Source organism: Pangasianodon hypophthalmus, chromosome 28, assembly GCF_027358585.1.
Source record: "Pangasianodon hypophthalmus isolate fPanHyp1 chromosome 28, fPanHyp1.pri, whole genome shotgun sequence".
NCBI lineage: Eukaryota > Metazoa > Chordata > Actinopteri > Siluriformes > Pangasiidae > Pangasianodon > Pangasianodon hypophthalmus.
In genome coordinates, this window is record NC_069737.1 from 1035834 (window position 1) to 1055535 (window position 19702).

General features: G+C 39.9%; 2 protein-coding genes and 1 long non-coding RNA gene across 3 annotated transcripts in view; 1 reads left to right on the forward strand and 2 right to left on the reverse strand.

Annotated features, from left to right (window-relative positions):
- LOC117596365 (CD48 antigen) overlaps positions 1–19702 on the reverse strand; it is a 48535-nt gene that overhangs the window by 7837 nt on the left and 20996 nt on the right. The gene's annotated exons all lie outside the window — the stretch shown is intronic.
- On the forward strand, positions 12382–17632 carry LOC128317637 (uncharacterized). Its single transcript, XR_008301163.1, has 2 exons — positions 12382–12558; positions 16875–17632. It is a non-coding gene; the product is annotated as an uncharacterized LOC128317637 (long non-coding RNA).
- LOC117596379 (CD48 antigen-like) lies at positions 13948–18143 on the reverse strand. Its single transcript, XM_053230804.1, has 6 exons — positions 18001–18143; positions 16662–16997; positions 15868–16164; positions 15067–15180; positions 14915–14976; positions 13948–14772 (listed from the first exon to the last, which is right to left on the reverse strand). Exons 1-6 carry the CDS (start codon positions 18068–18070, stop codon positions 14695–14697), a joined length of 957 nt encoding a protein of 318 aa, XP_053086779.1. The 5' UTR covers positions 18071–18143; the 3' UTR covers positions 13948–14694.

Sequence of the window (19702 nt, forward strand, 5' to 3'; positions counted from 1 at the left end):
TTTAGACAAAAATTACTCTGTAAAAATATAACTCAGTTGGTTCTGAATAAACACATTAACACTTAGTGTAGAATGAACAGAATGATCACTTCAGGGTTAGTTTCAGAACTTTACACGTCTTGTGTAAAAGAAAAATAAAGTTGGTGATTTCTGCAGTCTGGTCGTCCATCACCACTTCCCCTTTACTGTGTGTGTGAGACGGAGAGCTGAACACTGAACCAACCACAAACTTCTGCACCAACTATGACAAGTGTCACTGTTTTGTCATTTCCTTTCTCTCTTAATGGTTCATTAAATGTTTTGGAGGTTGTGCATTATAAAGATGGGGACAGTGAAGAGTTGTCAGTATTTGTGTGAGACATTTTGGTACCTGAGCGCTTGTTAAAGGTAAAAGCACGACTCAGTTCTGTAGATTTGTGTCTCGTTAGCTGAGAATCAGATTCGTTAGCTGAGAATCAGGTGTAAATGTGTATCTGTGTTAAATTAGTTAAGCAGTGTACAAGTCAAATGATGCACACATTATCATGTCAGTATTAAAGCTACTATATGATACAATTTTAAAACAGAAATGGAAACTTACTGGAATTTGGACATTGTACAGATGTGAAGATGTTAACAGTTTAACGCTTTGGTCAGTAAGAACACAGACACAGAGAGAAGAATCAGAGAGTCAGTAGATTCCCCAGCTGAGTATTCGAGACCTCACAGGCAGTTTTCATTTCCTCTGAGATTCCTATTGTGCTGGAGAACCTAATGCACCATCACTCCATTTCCCATTATCCACAAATCAATACAACTAAGATATCAAATGCTTTTGTCATCTAAAAGCCTGTGTGGCTTGAAGCGATAAAAGCACACTGTGCAGCAGAACAGCCAGGGTACTATAAGGGGGGATACAGAACTGTAGTTAGCTAATATTACCTAGAGAACTAGTTAGCTAGTTAGCACAACAAGAGAACAGCTGTAGCTGCTTGGAGAGAGAATTAGATGGAGGGTGGAGGACTGAAGGGACTCTTTTAGTAACTCAGACTCTGAATCTATGCTGGGAACTACACACTAGTGCTGAGCACAAACACAACAGAGAACTCAGTCCAAGAGCTACAGGAGGATATTTGTAATAATATGTATAATTAACTGAAGGAAAATAAGAAATCAAATGCTGCTTAATAATTCTCTAAATAAATGTTATTTAGTGCTGATGTAAAGCTGCAGAAATTCACAATGATTCACGTGATGAAAAACTCACAGTCTATCAGGAACAACAGCGACATCTAGTGGTCTTTAAATTATCCTACATTTAGTTTCTTTAGATTTTTATCAGGTTCATGTATCATGTGCTTTAATAATATTTGCAGGTGGTGTGTTACTGATCTGATGTACACAGTGCTGATATATGACTTAGACATTGATCTTTTTGTGTTTATACTGAACCTCATACACATTTAATGAGATCAGCCAGTGAAATCATGTGAACAAGCTTCATTACTGATGCACTGCAGTGAGCTTCAAGAAGTTCATACACATCTAATCTCTTCTTTGTCTTTCACTCTGCAGCTACATTAATGTCATTATCATCACCATAGATTTATTATTAAAGGCTTTTAATTAAGAGAAAACCGTTTCAAAGAAAGCCACAATTATCTGCCGGAAACACTTGAGGAAAAAGTAACAAGAGGTTCCTGGATTGGATGAAGGATGAAGCATGTGATGAGGTGTTTATCACCAGGGTAAAGATCACATGTTGTTTCTTGTGAATGTGCAGATGTTTACCAGAAAAGTACTTTTGTTCAAATGATCACGCTGCAAAGGATTGTTTGCCATGGGCTGAAATTCTAGCTTCTGAGGAGCTCCTGAGTCTATTATACAACAATATCATATCTCTATACTTCAAGACATTTCTATTAATATATCAGTAATATCTAAATCAGAAAATGTTTATTTTTTAACAAGCTGCAAGCAAAACGGTCACGTTGCATGAAAACCTACAAAAACTTTGAGTTTTATTTACTGTCTCCAGAAATCAGTTATTTAGCACTGAAAAGAGGGGAAATCAAATCAGTCCAAAATCTGTCTTTGTGTGTGTGTGTGTGTGTGTGTGTGTGTGTGTGCGCGTGTCTATGTGTGTGTGTGTGTGAGATGCCTCAGTTGTTCTATCGAGAGGAGATCTGAGCCACAGTCAGATGGAGTACATGGACCTCTCTCTCTCTCTCTCTCTCTCTCCCTTAGTCTTTCACTAAAATGGAGGCAGGGCCCTGCTGAAAAATCCAACTTTCTAAAACTCCTGCTGGTCAAAGACCATTTACTACATGGAAACACCTTCACGATTACTGCTACGCATGTAACGTCACAGATGATACTACAAGGCTATTAGAAAATCGATTAAAAAAAAATTATTGATCAATTTGGACAAAAAATAAGAAAGCTGGAAAATAATTTCCCAGTGTCCACTGTTCAGAAGCTGATAGCTGGTCAGAATAAACAGGATTTTTTTTAGCAGGGGAAGTGATAAACAAGCAAAAAAGCATGATATCAAAAACATCTACATCACACACACTGTATGTGCAAAAAAAGTTCATGTATCCATTTACATTTAAATCTGATACTTAGCTATTGTAACTAAGCATTCACTCTGTGGGTGGGAACAAGTCATAATGTCCAGAAATCATAAAGAGATCCATAAAGAGCTCTGCTGCCTGTGTGAGGAGGATCAGAGCAACAGCAGTCAGTCGGGCATCTATAAGCTCACGTACAAGGAAGAGGAGGTTATCACTCTCCTACAGAGAACTAGAGCATGGCTGGGAAGTGGGAGTGGGAGAAGATACAAGAACTTATTTAAAAAATATTAGTAATAAAAAATCTGGCGCTTCCTACTGACCACACCTGCTGGTCCTTCAGAACTTGAGAACACATTCTTTAGAGGTAGATGATGGCTGGAGACCAAATACGCAAGACATTTTTTCAAACTACGTATAAAGACCTACCTCTTCCTAAAGTAGTTAAATTAACACTGAAAAAACTAAACTTTGTGTTGTCTGTGTGCTCGTTACTATATCACCTCCCCAACAGCAGATCTAAAATGTTCGAGTTCTCCTTGGTTCTTAGATGTTGGAGATTTTTCAACATATCTGACTTTCAAATTGTGCTTGTGCTGTGAAACAGGTTTGTAATCAGATCCAGGGAGATAATACTGTATGTACTTTGTAGGATGGGTCTGTTTACTCACTAATGTGAATCCCCTTTAATGTTAAATTCTTTTAATAAATAATAATACAGAAGCCTTTGAGAGGTTGTGTTTAACTGTGTGTGTAAATAGTGTTTGTGATGTGAGAATACATTTTACTTCTTCAGAGTTGTACATTGTAATATATTACTTTGCAGAATATAAATCTAATGTATGTTCCCAATCAGCTCCACACAGTATAATAGGACTCCTCACACACAATCTCTTTGCGAGGTAACGCTCAGTGTGCCACTACTTGAACTTGCCAAGCCGTGTATTCGGTGTACTGATAGTCTGGTTTTTGGATTTTGGATTTACCACAATATTTTTGATTGCCTGACCTTTTGCCTGTTCCATGAGGTTTCGTTTCCTGCAGACGGCTCGGCACCGAGCGAAAACGCGACGAACATGTAGAACACGGTTCTGTCCATCTTTACTGCTGAGATCGCTGACATTCTCTCCTGTACACCAATGTCATTAAATAACCCCAGCTTTACTTGGACATTCTCTCTGATACAGAAGTTGTTTGATAACTGATACTGACAAAAGTAAAGTAATAATATTTCAGAAAATTAAAATGTGTTTCTCTTTGCTCCAGTCAACCTGAAAAGTTTATAAGGCTAATCTTGTAGCTGCCATTTTACAATTACTGTAATTGTAATTCACCTTTCTGCACCAGCCACCCTCACCTTCACACCAGCCTTTCCACAAGCCCTGGCTCGCAGGCTGCGCTCTCCACACGGTGACCCCTCCCAGCTCCCCGACCATCCCTGTGGAGGTAAACTGCAATCCAGTCTCGGCCCTCCTGGACTCTGCCCGGCCCAGGACGGAGGTGATGCTGGGGCGACCTCAGCAGGTGAGACCCCCACCCCTACTAACCCTGTCTCCTCTGTGTTTTCGCAGGTCGCCTGGGAGGGGAACTTCGGGCGGGAGCAAAAGGAGGACGGCAGACTGAAGCACTGTTGGGGCCAGGTGCAGGTCATCGAGGGAATCCAGCAGGACCCACTGCGGAGACTCCCAGCTGCATACTTTTGGTACCCGGGGGCCTCTTATACTTACGGACGGAGCGCAGAGGCCAGCCCTGTGAACTGCTGGTGGTCCCAGGCAGCAAGACCCAATCCCTCATGCACCTGGCCAACTCGCATCCGCTGGGAGGACACCTGGGGGCCTGCAACACCTTGGAGAAGTTGAAGGACCGATTTCTCTGGCCCGGCATGGACGCGGAGGTCCGCCATTCTGCCAGCGGTGCCTCCAGTGTCAGAGGACCACGCCCTATAAGCCTGCACCAGCTTCCCTCATTCTTCTCCCTATCATTGGCATCCCTTTCGAGTGAATAGGCATGGACCTCGTGGGGCCGCTGCCAAAGTCTGCCCGGGGCCATGAGTACATCCTGGTCATCGTGGACTACGCCACCCGGTACCCCGAGGCAGTACCACTTCGGAAAGCCACCTCCCGCAACATCGCCAGAGAGCTCCTTCTCCTCTTCTGCTGCATCTGTGTGGGTTGTGGCAGGTAAAGCACCCGAGGACGTCCGTCTACCACCCCCAGACTGATGGTCTCGTGGAGCACTTTAACCAGATTCTCAAGCGCATGCTGCGGCGAGTGGTAGACGCGGAAGGGAGGAACTGGGACCTTCTCCTCCCGTACGTCTTCTTTGACGTCCGAGAGACTCCACAGGCATCCACCGGCTTCACCCCTTCGAGCTCCTCTTCGGACGGTGACCTCTTCGGACGGCTGGACCTGGCCCGGGAGGCCTGGGAAGAGCAGCCCTCCTCATTCTGTTCCCTCGTGGAATATATACAGGAAATGCAGGAACGAATCGACCGTGTCGCCCCCATTGTCCGGGAGCATATGGAGGCCGCCCAACAGGAACAACAAAGGGTCTACAACCGGCCTGCTCAGCCCAGTGAGTTCCAGCCTGCGGACCGGGTCCTCCTTCTCCTTCCCACTGCCTCCTGCAAGTTTATGGTCCTGTACACAGTCCTTGAGAAGGTGGGTCCCGTGAACTATCGCCTGCAACAGCCAGGTAAGCGCGCAGACACCCAACTTAACCACATAAATCTACTGAAAAAATGGGTTGAACCAGTTCCCGCAGTGTCTGCGTTTGAAGTCTCCCCACAGGTCCACCTGAGCGTACCTTGGTCCACTGAGGAGAGGAGCTCATCCTGCAGAGCCAGGAGCTATCTGAGCTGGTGGACCAGTTTGCTGACGTGTTCTCCTCCACCCCAGGCCTAACGCATCTGATCTTCCACGACATCAAGACCCCACCGGGAGTTGTCCCAGAGGCCCGCCGTATGGCTATAGAGGAGGAAATCAGCCGTATGGTCCAGGACGGGGTGATTGAAGAGCCCACCAGCCCCTGGTCCAGCCCCATTTTGGTGGTCCCCAAGCCCGACGGAAGCATCCACCTTTGTAACGATTTCCGACGGCTTCCGACCAGGTCTCGGACTTTGGCAGCTACACCCTCCCCAGGGTCGATGATCTGGTGGAGCGACTGGGAAGAGCCCGGTTTATCCCCACCCTCGACCTCACCGAGGGGTATTGGCAAGTAGCTCTCAGCCCAGAGGCCGAGACAAAGACGGCCTTCACCACCGCCAGCGGCCACTGGCAGTACCGGGTTCTCCCCTTCGGCCTGCACAGAGCTCCAGCCACTTTCTAATGCCTACTGGACATTGTCCTGCGGCCACATCGCCATTTCGCGGCTGCCTACGTGGACGATGTTGTCAGTCACTCCTCCACCTGGTCTGACCACCTCTACCACCTCAGGGACGTCCTGGGAGAGCTCCGGAAGGATGGGTTTACTGCCAATCCCAGGAAGTGTCATCTGGTGCTGACCAAGGCACATTACCTGGGCTACCGGATTGGCCGGGGGCTTCTAAAGCCACAGGAGAAGAATATGGGAGCAGTTAAGGAATATCCGCCACCCACAACGAAGAAAGTAGGCTCGGAGCTAAAGGAGGGGTACTGTACACACAGCGCTCCTCACACGACTGTTGCCATGGTGCTGAACGGACAGCATCGGTTCAGCACCACCACTGTTTCGGAGAGCATTACAGCACATGGCTGCAAGGCAGGGCAGAGAAACTCGACTCGGCTGGCGGCCAATGATTGCGGCAGCAGCTCCCTACCCTCCTGCAGAAACCAGGAGAGTATAAAAGGGGCCAGCGGCTGCTCTCAGGGAAGGAAAGGTACGGTAAAGCAGGGTACTAAAGTCTCTCTCCCTCTCGCTGCTAGAAGCCGACGTCAGCGAGGACGAAGAGCCTGGACTCCTGCACGCCGACCCTCGCCTACCCCGAGAACAACCGACGTGCCTCCTGGGTTCCGCCACGATGCTGCTGCCCCGTGTTCACCGTGCCTAGTTCCGGGACGACTGTGACCTCACCTTTCTGCACCAGCCACCCTCACCTTCAAACCAACCTTTCCCATACACCAGCACTTTTAATATAAAGATATAATAAGATATATAAGATATAAAGCACTTTCCCCCCACCTGTGCCTCCCGTTGTCTGTGTTCTGTTGCAACCTCATGGTGCTACAATATATTTATATAGCAAAGGATTGTTTGCCATGGGCTGAAATTCTAGCTTCTGAGGAGCTCCTGGGACTCTTATACAAAAATATCATATGTCTGTTCTTCAGTTCAATTCAATTTTATTTGTATAGCACTTTAAACAATGGTCATTGTCACAAAGCAGCTTTACATAAATATATACTCACAATATAAATTTTAAATTTATGAATTTATCCCTAATGAGCAAGAGGTGACGGTGGTGAGGAAAAACTCCCTGAGACGATATGAGGAAGAAACCTTGAGAGGAACCAGGCTCAAAAGGAAGCCCTTCCTCATCTGGGTGACAACAGATAGTGCGCTTATAAATAATTCCCTTCTATATAACTGTGTACTAAATAGACAAATAGTGGAATTGTGTAACCTACAGTAAGTAGTTAGTTAGTAGTTTTAAGTAATTACAGCTTTGACAGTTTAGAGGTTTTTGTAGATATCATCTGCTCACTGATGGAGTCGAGATATACATATTTATATGCAATGTATATATGGATGAAGCAAAAGACAAAAAATTTTTTTTTTTTTTTTTTTGCACTTGTCATTTTAAAACACAAAGGTGCTATGACAGAAACACCTTTGTGTTGGGATTTGGTGGCCTTGTGGTAAAATGCTTGTCTCTGCTGTTGGAGTTTGTTAGTTCAAATCTTGCTCATTCCGTTGCTTGTTTTTTTTGGGTTGAGATCTAGGGAAGGTGGTGTTAAAAGGGCAGTTTTTTGTGCTGTCTGTGTAGTTAATTTGGCTATATGACGGTGACTTAAATGAAGGTGAAAAGGTTTATAAAAAAGGCAGTGTGTGTGAGTTCCTGTGGCTCATGTGGATGAGCTTCACCTCTGGGTTGAGAGGTTGCTGGTTCAAACCCCAGCCAGGGCTCCAGGATATGAATGTAGGTGGTTCATGAGTCAGTTGCAGTGTGAGTTAGGCAGGAGGTGCAGAAAGGCCTGAGGGTATGTGCTGGTGAAGCTGGCCCCCATGGGTCAGGGATGCAGGTGGGAGGGGTTATGGTGCCTGGCAAGGGTGTGTTGACTTAGTTTTTGCGGTGGTCCCTCTATTATGCAAAACTAAGTCGACGCTCCTTTGCCGAGCACCATAACCCCTTTCCCCAGCAGCCCGGACTGAGGGGGGGGCAGCTGCCCGGATATTACCCCCCCCCCAACCTCATGAACGCATGCCCTCAGGCCATCCTGCACCATCTGATTCAATGACACTGCCATTGATTCCTGAACCATTTACGCTCACATCCTGGAGTCCTGGCTGGGGTTTGACCCAGCAACCTCACAACCCAGAGGCAATGCTCAACCACATGAGCCACAGGAACTCATACAAGTCATCTGTTTCATAGACCTTTTCACCTTCATATAACCAAGTAACTTTATATATTTTTAACATCACAAAAGCCTATAATTTTAACTGCACTTTTTACCCAACATACCAAACACAGGCATGGCCTGGATTCAAACCAGCCATATCCAAGTCCAGAGACAAAGAGTTTACCACACGGCCACCAAATCCCACAGGAAACAGTCTAGTGTCATAGCGCCTTTGTGTTTTAAATTGACACCGTGCGTGTGTGTGTGTGTGTGGGTGTGTGTCTCTTGCTTTAATAACATCCTTGATTTAGCTTTTATTAAACACAGTTAGAGCTGTAGGTCAGTGGATGTGTATCAGCATTTGTTTGCATTTCTGTTCTGTGATTTCACCGGATCGGAGCGCGAGCGAGAAGTGCAGCACGTGAGCTGTGCCCAAATCGGTGACCCAGACAAATCTGTGACTAGAGGGCGCTGTTCAGTAAATGCTGTCGGCGCGAGCACGTGATCGGGAGCGCGGAGAGATTCTGTTCATGGTCTTATAGACAAGCTCGCCGCGTGCACGTGTCTGCTCTGTCATCAACACTGCAGCTTCTGTCTTTCCTGTTTGTGTTTTATGATTGTGATTGTTAATTAAATGGTGTGTACTCCACCCACATGCTCTGTGTGTTTATTGGGACTGATGATTTTAATTATTGTTTGTATCTTTTACCATTGTGGTTGTTATTTATGTAAAAAATATTTTATTAAAAAAATTAACTATTATTATTGTTGATCTTAGTATTATGAAGTAGTATTATATTATTATTTTTATTTGAAATAATAGTTTATATAAATGATATATGATGTGTATTAATAATAGAATATTATAATGGCAATTATACATAAATATAATTTTATAACTAATATAAGTATAACAATTCAGTCTGGTTTCACAACTTTTTACCAGACGGTTCTGTGGGCGCCATACAGACCATAGCCAGAAGAAGTAGAAGAAGAAGAAGAAGAAAAAGAAGAAAACGTATAATAACAATAGGGCGCTTGGTACCTCCGGTGCTTGGGCCCCTAATGATAATAAAAAAACAAAGAATAACAATAGGATGCCTATGCTCCTTCAGTGCTTGGGCCCCTTATCAGTAATAATAATAATAATAATAATAATAATAATAATAATAACAAGAAGAAGAAGAAAACACTTCATGCTTGGACCCCTAATGAACCACTTGAACCATTCCTGGAACCTGATTTTCTGCTAATGAACAATGCTAACTGTTGACCATTTACACATCAGGGTCCTCACATGGACGTGATTTAAAGGACATCGTCATCGTCTGAGCTGGAGGCTTTACTGAGCTCTTTACGGTAGGAGAAACTGTTTAATGAACTTTCTCTTCTCACAGCAAATCACATTATTCACCTTCTTTACACTGTTTAATGCTTTATTTAAGTGCACAGGGATGAAATGGAAAATACTGATAATAATATACATGTGTAAAACCTGCTGGCTGAATTGTTTCTTATTTACTGAGATTATTTAGTGTTTTAGTTTACAATGCTACTTTAGAGATCATTATACACTGGGAAAAACTCCTGAGATTTTATCCAATCTTTTTATAATTCTATGATAAATATTAATATCTTTTATAAATGACATGTCAAATTATTTGTGCTTTTCTGTTTTAACTGATATTAAGAAAGGAAAAGTTAAAGTCTAAGTGACGGGAAACTGTTGTAGGAAATATCAGCTGTAGATCGTATTAAAAGCTCTGGGAAATTAGTTCTTGGCTTATGGTTTGGTAAAAACAATTAATATAAAGAAATACTTATTCAGGTGACATTGTTTTAAAGGATCAGAACTGATATTTCTTCTTTAACTTTCATCACTGTAACAGAATAGATTGTACAGTATATAATAAATATAAATAAATGTTTCTACATATAATTAATAAACTATAAATAGCAGTAAACAGTAAACAACTAAATCAATATTTGTTGTGAGGCATTTAAACCTGTATCAGTTCTCTCAGGCTCAGGTTTTCTGCATCTTGGAGAACCTAACACAGTTCTTCTGAAAATCTGATGAACGGATCACGCCTGCTGTGTGTAGATGTGTGTGTATATTATCACTGAAATACACAATAATGGACTTACTGTCATTTATTGAGAAGAACTTTACAGCCTTACTGGTTTAGTATTTAGTTTTTAATTAAACTTTTAATTTAATTATTCATCTCCAAATTGGGCAGAAGTTCTGCCTTTTAATGGCCATGAAGCAAAAATAACAAAAGGGGAATTTATTTAAAAAAAGAAAACACTGTAAACACTGAGTTGGAAAGAACACAGCACACACCCCTCTTACATCTTACACTTTCTGTTCTTTACTCTTATGAAGTTGTGTTTGTTAGAGCTACACACACTGAGCCAGAACAAGCAGTGCTCCAGGATGAGGATCAGATTATCAGGTTTTTCAGGAACTACAGAACACGTGTTAATTTGATGAATAAATAAACAACAACACTGACTAACACCTTTAACACCATCCTGTAGATCTGTCTCTCTCTCTCTCCTCAGTACACCTCAGTACAAAAGAATGGAAAAAATGCTGAAGGTCAGTTTTAGAAACCTGAGAGCTGATTTTCTGCTTCAGAACAATCAGTGCAGACGTCATTTAATGGTTCTGAGTGGAACACGTGTCACTGTTTCATTTAATAGCCGTCTGGAACTCAGTGGATTTACAGTAGGTTCAGCTTTTAAAATGAAATTTCTACTTTAACAGTAAATCAATTCTTTGTTCAGAGTTTTTAAATTGTCTAATTCTGTATGTAAATTTACAGCGATTCAATTAAATAATGTACACATGCAGCAACTGTTTACTGTCTCTCAGTAGAGTTTATTGATAATATGGCATTTATTAGGTTTTTGATAATGTAACCAGCACATGAGTATAATTTTAGCATAAATAATTCCTCTGATAGTGTACACGCTTCCCTTATTTTGTGTTTTACACACACACAGTTCCTGGTACTAAAATCTGACAGTGAACACACTCCAGATCACACAACAACATTAACTCACTCTCTCCTATGATGTGGAGATTTCAGGATTAAGTTCAGTTTAAATTCCTGACTATGCAGAAATAGACAACCTTCAGCCTGGAAGATGAAAATCGTTCCTTTTTAACATGAATATAACCCAAAATGTGCAGCGGCCAGAGGACAAGAATGGGAATATCACATTTCCACAATAAATTAAATTAAATTAAAAACCAACAGGCGGTCAAGTGTAGTTTAAATAATTAATAAACACTGTGTGTGTTGCTGTTACAGTAAAATAATCAGTGATGGGGTGGTGTGATGAAGCGTGTTACTGATACAACACTGAAGTTGATTATTTTTCCTATAACAGCATGTCCCCAAGTGTTTTATTCCACCATGTCATACTTTTTATCTGTTTATAGTTACATTTTATGCTGTGGAACGTCCACAAAAATTTATAAAGACAAAAATCACAGTTTGTCATGTTACTGAGAAACCACAAAGTGTAAACTTTTCTAAAAGAAATGTCTTTGTTAATGTCTTTATTAACTTACAAAGTGTGGCAAACTCATAAAACCTCTTTTTGGGCTTTAAGGCAATAAAAGAGGGACATTTTAAAAGACATTTAAAGAGGAAGTGATGTTCTGTACCTACTGTACCTGTCTACACTCACTCTTCCAAATAAAGTTCAGAAATAATACTTTCTGAAACTAACACTTTATCATATTAAAGATAATCATGAAAGCCATAAGTGATAGAAAACATTATGAATGTGTTAAATGTGAGAAAGGAGAAGTGAATAAGTCATTGTTTTAAACTGAATGGCAGTTTTCTCTCTCATGTGATCTACTAGGCAAACTTATGGAAATATCAGCAGGACAGTGAATTTCCTCATCTGTTCTGAGCTCAGTGTCCATCACACTGCTCCCAGTTTGAACAAAAATGAAATAAACAGCTGAGGAACTTGTTTAATCCTGTGTGATGTGGTGAAACATCTTCCTGCTTTTACTCTCAGGCTTCTGAAAGAGAACTAATTTACCTGCTGGAAGTTTCTAGACAGGTAGGACTCTGTGCTTCACCAGCGTTAATGTCTAATGTGTTCAGTCGGTAAAGGATTTGGAGTCGTAACATGTAAATAAGCTAGAAATCGTCAGCGTCATCGTCACGTCTTCGTCACGCTATTCGGGCCGCCCTGTGTGTAGATGGGAATAAAAGCAGGTCGCTTCCGTGTCCGTGCCTCAGAAGGACAGAGCATTCAGTACAGCGAAAGAATGAAAGTAATGCTGATAAACCTCTTTAAACATTCCTGGAACCTGATTTTCTGCTAATGAACAATGCTAACTGTTGACCATTTACACATCAGTGTCCTCACATGGACATGATTTAAAGGACATCGTCATCGTCTGAGCTGGAGGCTTTACTGAGCTCTTTACGGTAGGAGAAACTGTTTAATGAACTTTCTCTTCTCACAGCAAATCACATTATTCACCTTCTTTACACTGTTTAATGCTTTATTTAAGTGCACAGGGATGAAATGGAAAATACTGATAATAATATACATGTGTAAAACCTGCTGGCTGAATTGTTTCTTATTTACTGAGATTATTTAGTGTTTTAGTTTACAATGCTACTTTAGAGATAATTATACACTGGGAAAAACTCCTGAGATTTTATGATCCTGTGATGGAACATCAAACTAGTAAATATTAATGTATTACATAATACTGTATAATATAATATAACATAATACAATATAATAGCTTTTATAATGATTGTGTTTCTCTTTTTTAGCTGATATTAAGAAAGTAAACACAAGGAAGATGTTTTAATGTTTAAAATGTAAATCTTATTAAAAGCTCTGGGAGATTAGTTCTTGGCTTATGGTTTGGTAAAAACAGTTAATATAAAGAAATACTCATACAGGTGACAGTAAAATAACTCTGGCTGCTTGTTTTAAAGGATCAGAATTGAGGTTTCTAATTGAACAGTTTTCACTGAAATATAATAGTTTGTACAGTTCTGGGCAAAAGTCCTCAAACTTGATGAAATGAAAAGTTTCTACTTTTAGGCCAATAAATGAACTCTCATTTCCACTAAACAATAATAAAGTAAATGAATATTTGTTGGAACTCTGGCTTTAAGCCTAAACTTCTCTCAGGTTCACTGCTGTACAGTTTTATACAGAAAGCAGCTGGAAGTGTTTTTCTGCATCTTGGAGAACCTAACACAGTTCTTCTGGACACTTTGCTTCTCACTTTGCTCCTGTTTCTGAAACCAGAACAGCCTCCATTATGAGTTTATCTGGAAAGTGCTCCATTACTGACCACTTCTAAAAACATTTCATTTTTTCTGTAACATTTAATGTTTTTGGAAAAAAAACATGAAAGATTGGAAATCTGGTTGTTTGTGTTTTTCCTCACAGTTTAATGCCAAAAACATCAAATAAGCAGCTAAGACTACTTTTGTATAAAAATAATTAAGGGTGTGTAGACTTTTGCACAGTACTGTATAAGAACAGCAGGGGGCAGTGTTGTGTGTAACATCATTTATAATTAAATTCAGGGACAACGCCCATTAAACCAGGGAAGGACAGATCTCTGTGGGCTAAAAGTAACAAACCTACTAATGAAGGCCTGATCCCGCCTGCTGTGTGTGAAATAAACAGTAATGGACTTATTGTCTTTTATAGAGAAGAACTTTACAGCTTTACCCCTTTAGCATTATCATGTTTTTAACTGAATGTTTAATTATTCCCAATTATCTTCAAACTGGGCAGAAGCTCAGCCTTTTAATGGCCATAAAGCAAAAATCACAAAAGGGGAATTTACACTTTTACATTTTTATTAAAAAAACAAACACACACAGCAAACACTTCTCTCTCTCTTTCATATAATACAAGCTCTCTGACGCTTCTGTGTCTTTCAGTTATGACGCTGTGTTTAGAGCTACACACTGAGCCTGAACAAGCAGTGTTCCAGGAACAATATTGACTTATCAGGTTTTTCAGGAATTACGGTACCCGTGTTAATCTGATGAACAAACAAACGACAACTCTAACACCTTTAACTTCATCTTCTAGATCTGTCTCTCTCTCAGTCAGGAGCTTTAACAGGCTGGTGTTATGTCTTCAGGGTTACAGGCTTTATCGTGCAGTGTGTTCAGTTTTCTCGTTCCAGTCCCACACACACCTCTAACCCAGAGCTCTGTACCTGTATCTGTATCTGATCTGGACAATAGGGCTGTAATGTGAGAAGCGTAAACACCGAGGAGCAGCTGGAAAACTGAAGCTGCTGATTCCTTTAAAAAAACTGATGTGTTCCAGTGAAGCATTTTTGATTAGCTTGCCATTTTTGACATTAGGGTTTTTTTTTAAGCTAACTTTAAAGTTGATATTCATATTTACATAACGAGCACATGCAAATGTTAAATTAATATTAAACACTGATGCCTGAAGACAAACAGCACATGTAAATGCCTTAGGTAACATGTACAGTGACCTTTTGTGACCAATTACATAGATCATAATAATAAGATTTATAATTAACAATATAGTAAAAATGATATATTGAATTATGTGGATCTGTTCACCTCTGAATACACCACACAGACACTCTCTGCTTCACCATGTGTTTCTCTCGAGTTTTCTTCCTGTGAGACACAACAGTGTATTTCAGTATCTGAATCAGGGAGAGACTTTATCACTCCTGTGGAACAAATGTGATTTTTATACCAAAACCTCTAATGCATTTCACATCATGATCATGTTCAGAAGTTTTCTTTAGATGTTTACCTCTCTAAGTCTCTCTGCACTGTGAGTTGTAATATTCACAGCAGCGTAAGTCACTTCAGAAACTAAAAACACACAAATCAGATGAAATTTTACTAAACAAGGCAAACGTAAAAACTAAACTAAACACATGAACAGAAAGATGCGTTACTTGCCTGGTCGCTTTTTCTTTTTCAGCCAAAACCACACACATACAGGTATTATTAATAACACAAAAACTCCAACAGATATCAGGACAGGAAGCAGTGAACGGGAACGATCAGTTTGTCCTGTGAACAATACGATATATTCATAAATTATTTTCTCTATATGATGCAGACATAAGACAAGAGCTGGGCGATATGACAAAAATATATCATGATACTTGAAGTTAGATGCTACGTATCACAGTATTTAGGTTTTCTAACAAAGTAGCAGTAAAACAAAATGTAAAGAAAGAGTTTGGTGATATTTATTTAATGTCTGTTGTGTAATTGTGTAAATGTAATTGTTACAAAAATAGTAGAGAAATATCACTAACAGATTACAATATCTCAGAAAAGTGTACTGTGTTATAATTTATCTCAATAGCGATATTATATCGTCATATCACCCAGCTCTACATAACACACACACTAATCCCATGTTATTTTGATTCTTGACTCAAATTCATGAGAAACCTGTAACATGAAGCTGGCACTTGATTAATATTCCATTGCGGTCAGTAAATATGAATCCTCTATATACTTTTTCATGGTATTGTTGATATTGACTCCACTGAATGATGTTGTGTTCACTGAGACTTTCACACATAAGCATTTAAACTACTGAATTTTCTTTAAACAACCAGACTGACAGACCATCAATAATGAATTTATTTTATATCTTAATCTTCAGTCACCTCTGTCTCACTCCTACATGAATATTCATTATTCTGTTCTAGTCACAGTGATGATAGTTTAGAGTCTCTGACGTACCTGAGTTATGATCACAGAGCTGTGCGATGTTGAGAGAAGTTGTTTTATTGCTGACAGGGTTTGCAGACACACAGATATAAGTGTTAGTGTTAATATCATGGAGTTGTATTTGAAGTGGGAGATTGAGGGGAACACTGAGATCTGTGTTATTGGTGATGGAGATTCTCTCATTCCCTCTGTACCAGGATAACTTCACATCTTCTCCATTCTCCACAGTGCACAGGAGGAAACACTGCTCTGTGGAAGACACACTTCGTTTTCCTCTTTGATTTCTTATTACTGGAGTTGATACTGGAGCTAAGAAACAGAAACACAGGTTATAATAGATATGGTTAGATACAACAGCTTTAGAAGTCAAAGTGAGATGATTCTGTTGCTCTTACAGTAAAACACTGAGTGACAGGGTAGTTTGATGAAGCAGTGTTACTGTTACCACCAGCATAATCGGTTTATAATTAGAGTTAATATGTAACCGTATGTATAATCGTTTTGGAATATGAATTTCCCTGTGATTATTTTGGCTGCATGTTTATCAGCCCATGATTTCACTTCCGAATACAACTATTGGATTGCCCTTAATAAAGACCACACAGAGTTTACACGCTTGCATCCTGCTTATCACCACATGTTACATGTTCCCTCACCAGCCTCTGTTATTTTTATATTATTATTTCAGGGCAGATTCTTCTGTAAATTATGTTCATGCTGCAGTTTATCTACACTCAGCTCTGGCCTTTCTAATAATTGTGAAGTTATGAGACTGAACATGGACAGGAAGGAGAAACGTTACTCACCATAAACACTGACACTGAAAGTCTTGGATGTGAGACGTCCAGTGATGACTTGTAATAAATAAACTCCAGAATCATTTGTGCTGATGTTCCTGATGGTTAAAGCTCCACTGGTTCTGTCCAGCTGCAGTTGCTCTTTAAATCTCTCACTGATTTCTGTAACGGTTTCTCCTTTTAACACCTGACTGTTCAATATCTTTTCCTCTGCTTTCTCAGGTCCATAAAACCACATTATATGAGCATCACTCTGAATTCCAGTTATTCCAGTATGGAGAGTTATATTGGTTCCTTCCACTTCCTGCAGTTTGACCGTCTCGTCTCCAGCCGCACACAGTAAACCTGCATCACAGCTTCAGCTTCAGATTCATCATTTCACTCACAAACACAATCACATACAGTCCATTAAAACTACACTGTGCTACAGATTTGGGATTTCAGATGATGATGTTTTCAACTTCAAAATGCAAAAATATTACAGTTCAGGGAATCTAATATATTCTGTAGCAAATAAATTATTATGTACTTCAGTAGTGCATCTATTACTATATATGTCACAGCTAACTCTATACAGTGTCTTGCAAAAGTATTCAAACCCCTTAAAAGCTATTAGGATTATAGGAAGATTATAAATGACTTACACATTAGAAAATAGAAACTTAGATCATCATCACAAATCAGCACAATGAATCTATAATATCATGGATTTATAGTCTTAAGAATCCTAAATCAATAACCACAAGCTGTCTTTACTATACAGTCAGAACACTTTAATTGCTAACATTATTTTATTTGCAGAAAAGTGGACTGAACTGGATCTTTCCCTGTCACTGGAGTGGAGAAAAACACCTTCTGTACCTTCAGGTGTGTCTCTAAACATTACTCTCAAAGCTAATTAATGTACATGAGTGTTTCTTAAACTAATCATGTTCCTCAGATCAATTAAAAGTAAAACACACTCATATAATTAAAAAAAATACACACTACAGGAATAAATGAAGTGCTGTAGAGAGTCCCACCTCAGTGACAGTGAAAAGTGCTGTTCAGTGTTTATTCTGAGAGTTTAATAGAAAGGAAACTAAACAGGTTCCTGTGTTTGGCTTTTGTCTGAAAAGTCAAAGTGCTGTGAAACAGGAGCTTTTCAGAGGACTCATTAACACCAGCTCTAAACTGCTGTAGCACTGTTCAGCTTAACACTGAGCAAAATTCACTCCATCCAACACACCAAGTATTACACTGACTTTCACAACCCACTTTCCCCTTCTTCAGGACGGACTTCTTTTATAAAACTCTGTAGATTTACAGTTACACTTTCTTCTGTTGTGAAGGAAAGGTGTAAACTTACAGCACAGCAGGAGGAGAAAAGTCCAGAGTATCCTGTTTCCTGCTAAAATAGTCACATTTTCATAATCCATAGTAAGTGTTTGTCAGCCAGACATTTTCCCGTCGTCCTGAACATCAGTGTGAGTGAAGGATTCAGTGCACAAAGCAGTTGAACGCCATGATGTGTGGAGCTGCAGATCACAAGCTTCCACACGCTGTTAGCTTAGTGAACTGCCTCCTCCTGTAGAAAAGCTCACTCCTGTCTCAGTGTTCAGTCTGTACATGCTCAGTGCACTCCTTTCAGCTCTGTGCACCTTCATGTGCACCTTCTTTTGTGGGTACAAAACGGCTTTCTCAGATGTGTTTACACTAAAATTGCAAATCTTTTAAATTGTATGATTACATAAGTCTACAAATGTTACAGACAGTCTGTACAAAAGTCAGTGCACCCTTTTGTTTTTGATCACATGGTCATTCAGTACTTACTGTTAATTATTTGGTGGTAAACAATATGATGGAAAAATGTACAGTACATTAATTCCATTTTCAGTCAAACAGCCATGCAGTACCTTTGTGTGATTTATGAGCAAAAATGACAGGAAAATATATTTAACAGAAAAACTGCATGAATTCTGTAAACATTTTATTTGTAATATTGAACTTTAATATTGACCTGCATAAATAAGTACTGCATGTCTATTGGACTGAAAATGGAATTCATGTACTGTACATTTTCATATATTTATTGTTTGCCACCAAATAATTAACAATAAATACTGAATGACCTTTTGATTAAAAAAAACCCCACAGTGGTCTCTGACAATTACACAGTACTGTTTATATAAATGGGGCTGTAGAGGTGTTTAAAGAACGTTGATAAACACCTTCATCAAACACTATTGCCCTGTAATTATTACCTGACGTCACATGATACCAGCTCCAACATCCTAAACAGAGGACGAGTTAATTCAGCTGTCTCATCAGTGTTACTGACCATAAACTACACTGCTAACTCCAACCATCTCCATGGAACAGTAACAATCTACATAGCTAATATTCTCATCCTAAAGTCGTTTAGTTTCTATTTTACAGTTTCAGAGCCATGCACCTGCGCTTTAATATTATGATTAACACAGTGTTCTCGACTTCTCTCTAATGGCTCAACACTAACAGATCACAGAAATCTAACTAGTGGACACTTGCAGCACAAGGCTAGGAGGAACGGAAGTGTAAACTCTGTTTCTTAGTTCAAACTCTGTTACTGCAATTCCTTCTCATTCCTTCAAACTATACAGTAAAACCAGCTTTCTTTAAAATCCTTTAACATAACAGTGGAGATTTTCCCACACTGAGAGTAAGTCATTAAGGAAAAGAGAAACTCATACAGGAACGCAGAGCTTCTGTAGATGTGGATGTAAGAAGGTAAGTGTTCAGGGCCTTCTGTGACTCACATCTAGCCATCAATCTGTGCATTATAAACTGCAGTTTGCACTTGAAGTCATTTGCATTTAAAATACAGTGGTTATGCTCTTTCATCATGTATTTAAATAAGCTGCGAGAAATGCTTTACATAATTCCATATGATTTTTTTCAATATTACTAAAACAGAGAACAGTTCTGACTGTAATTGTTACAGGACTTGATGTTTTGTGTGTGTTAGATCGTTAGATCAAAAGCTAATAAACAATAACGATACTAGTGAAGTGTTACTTAAATGTCTGTGC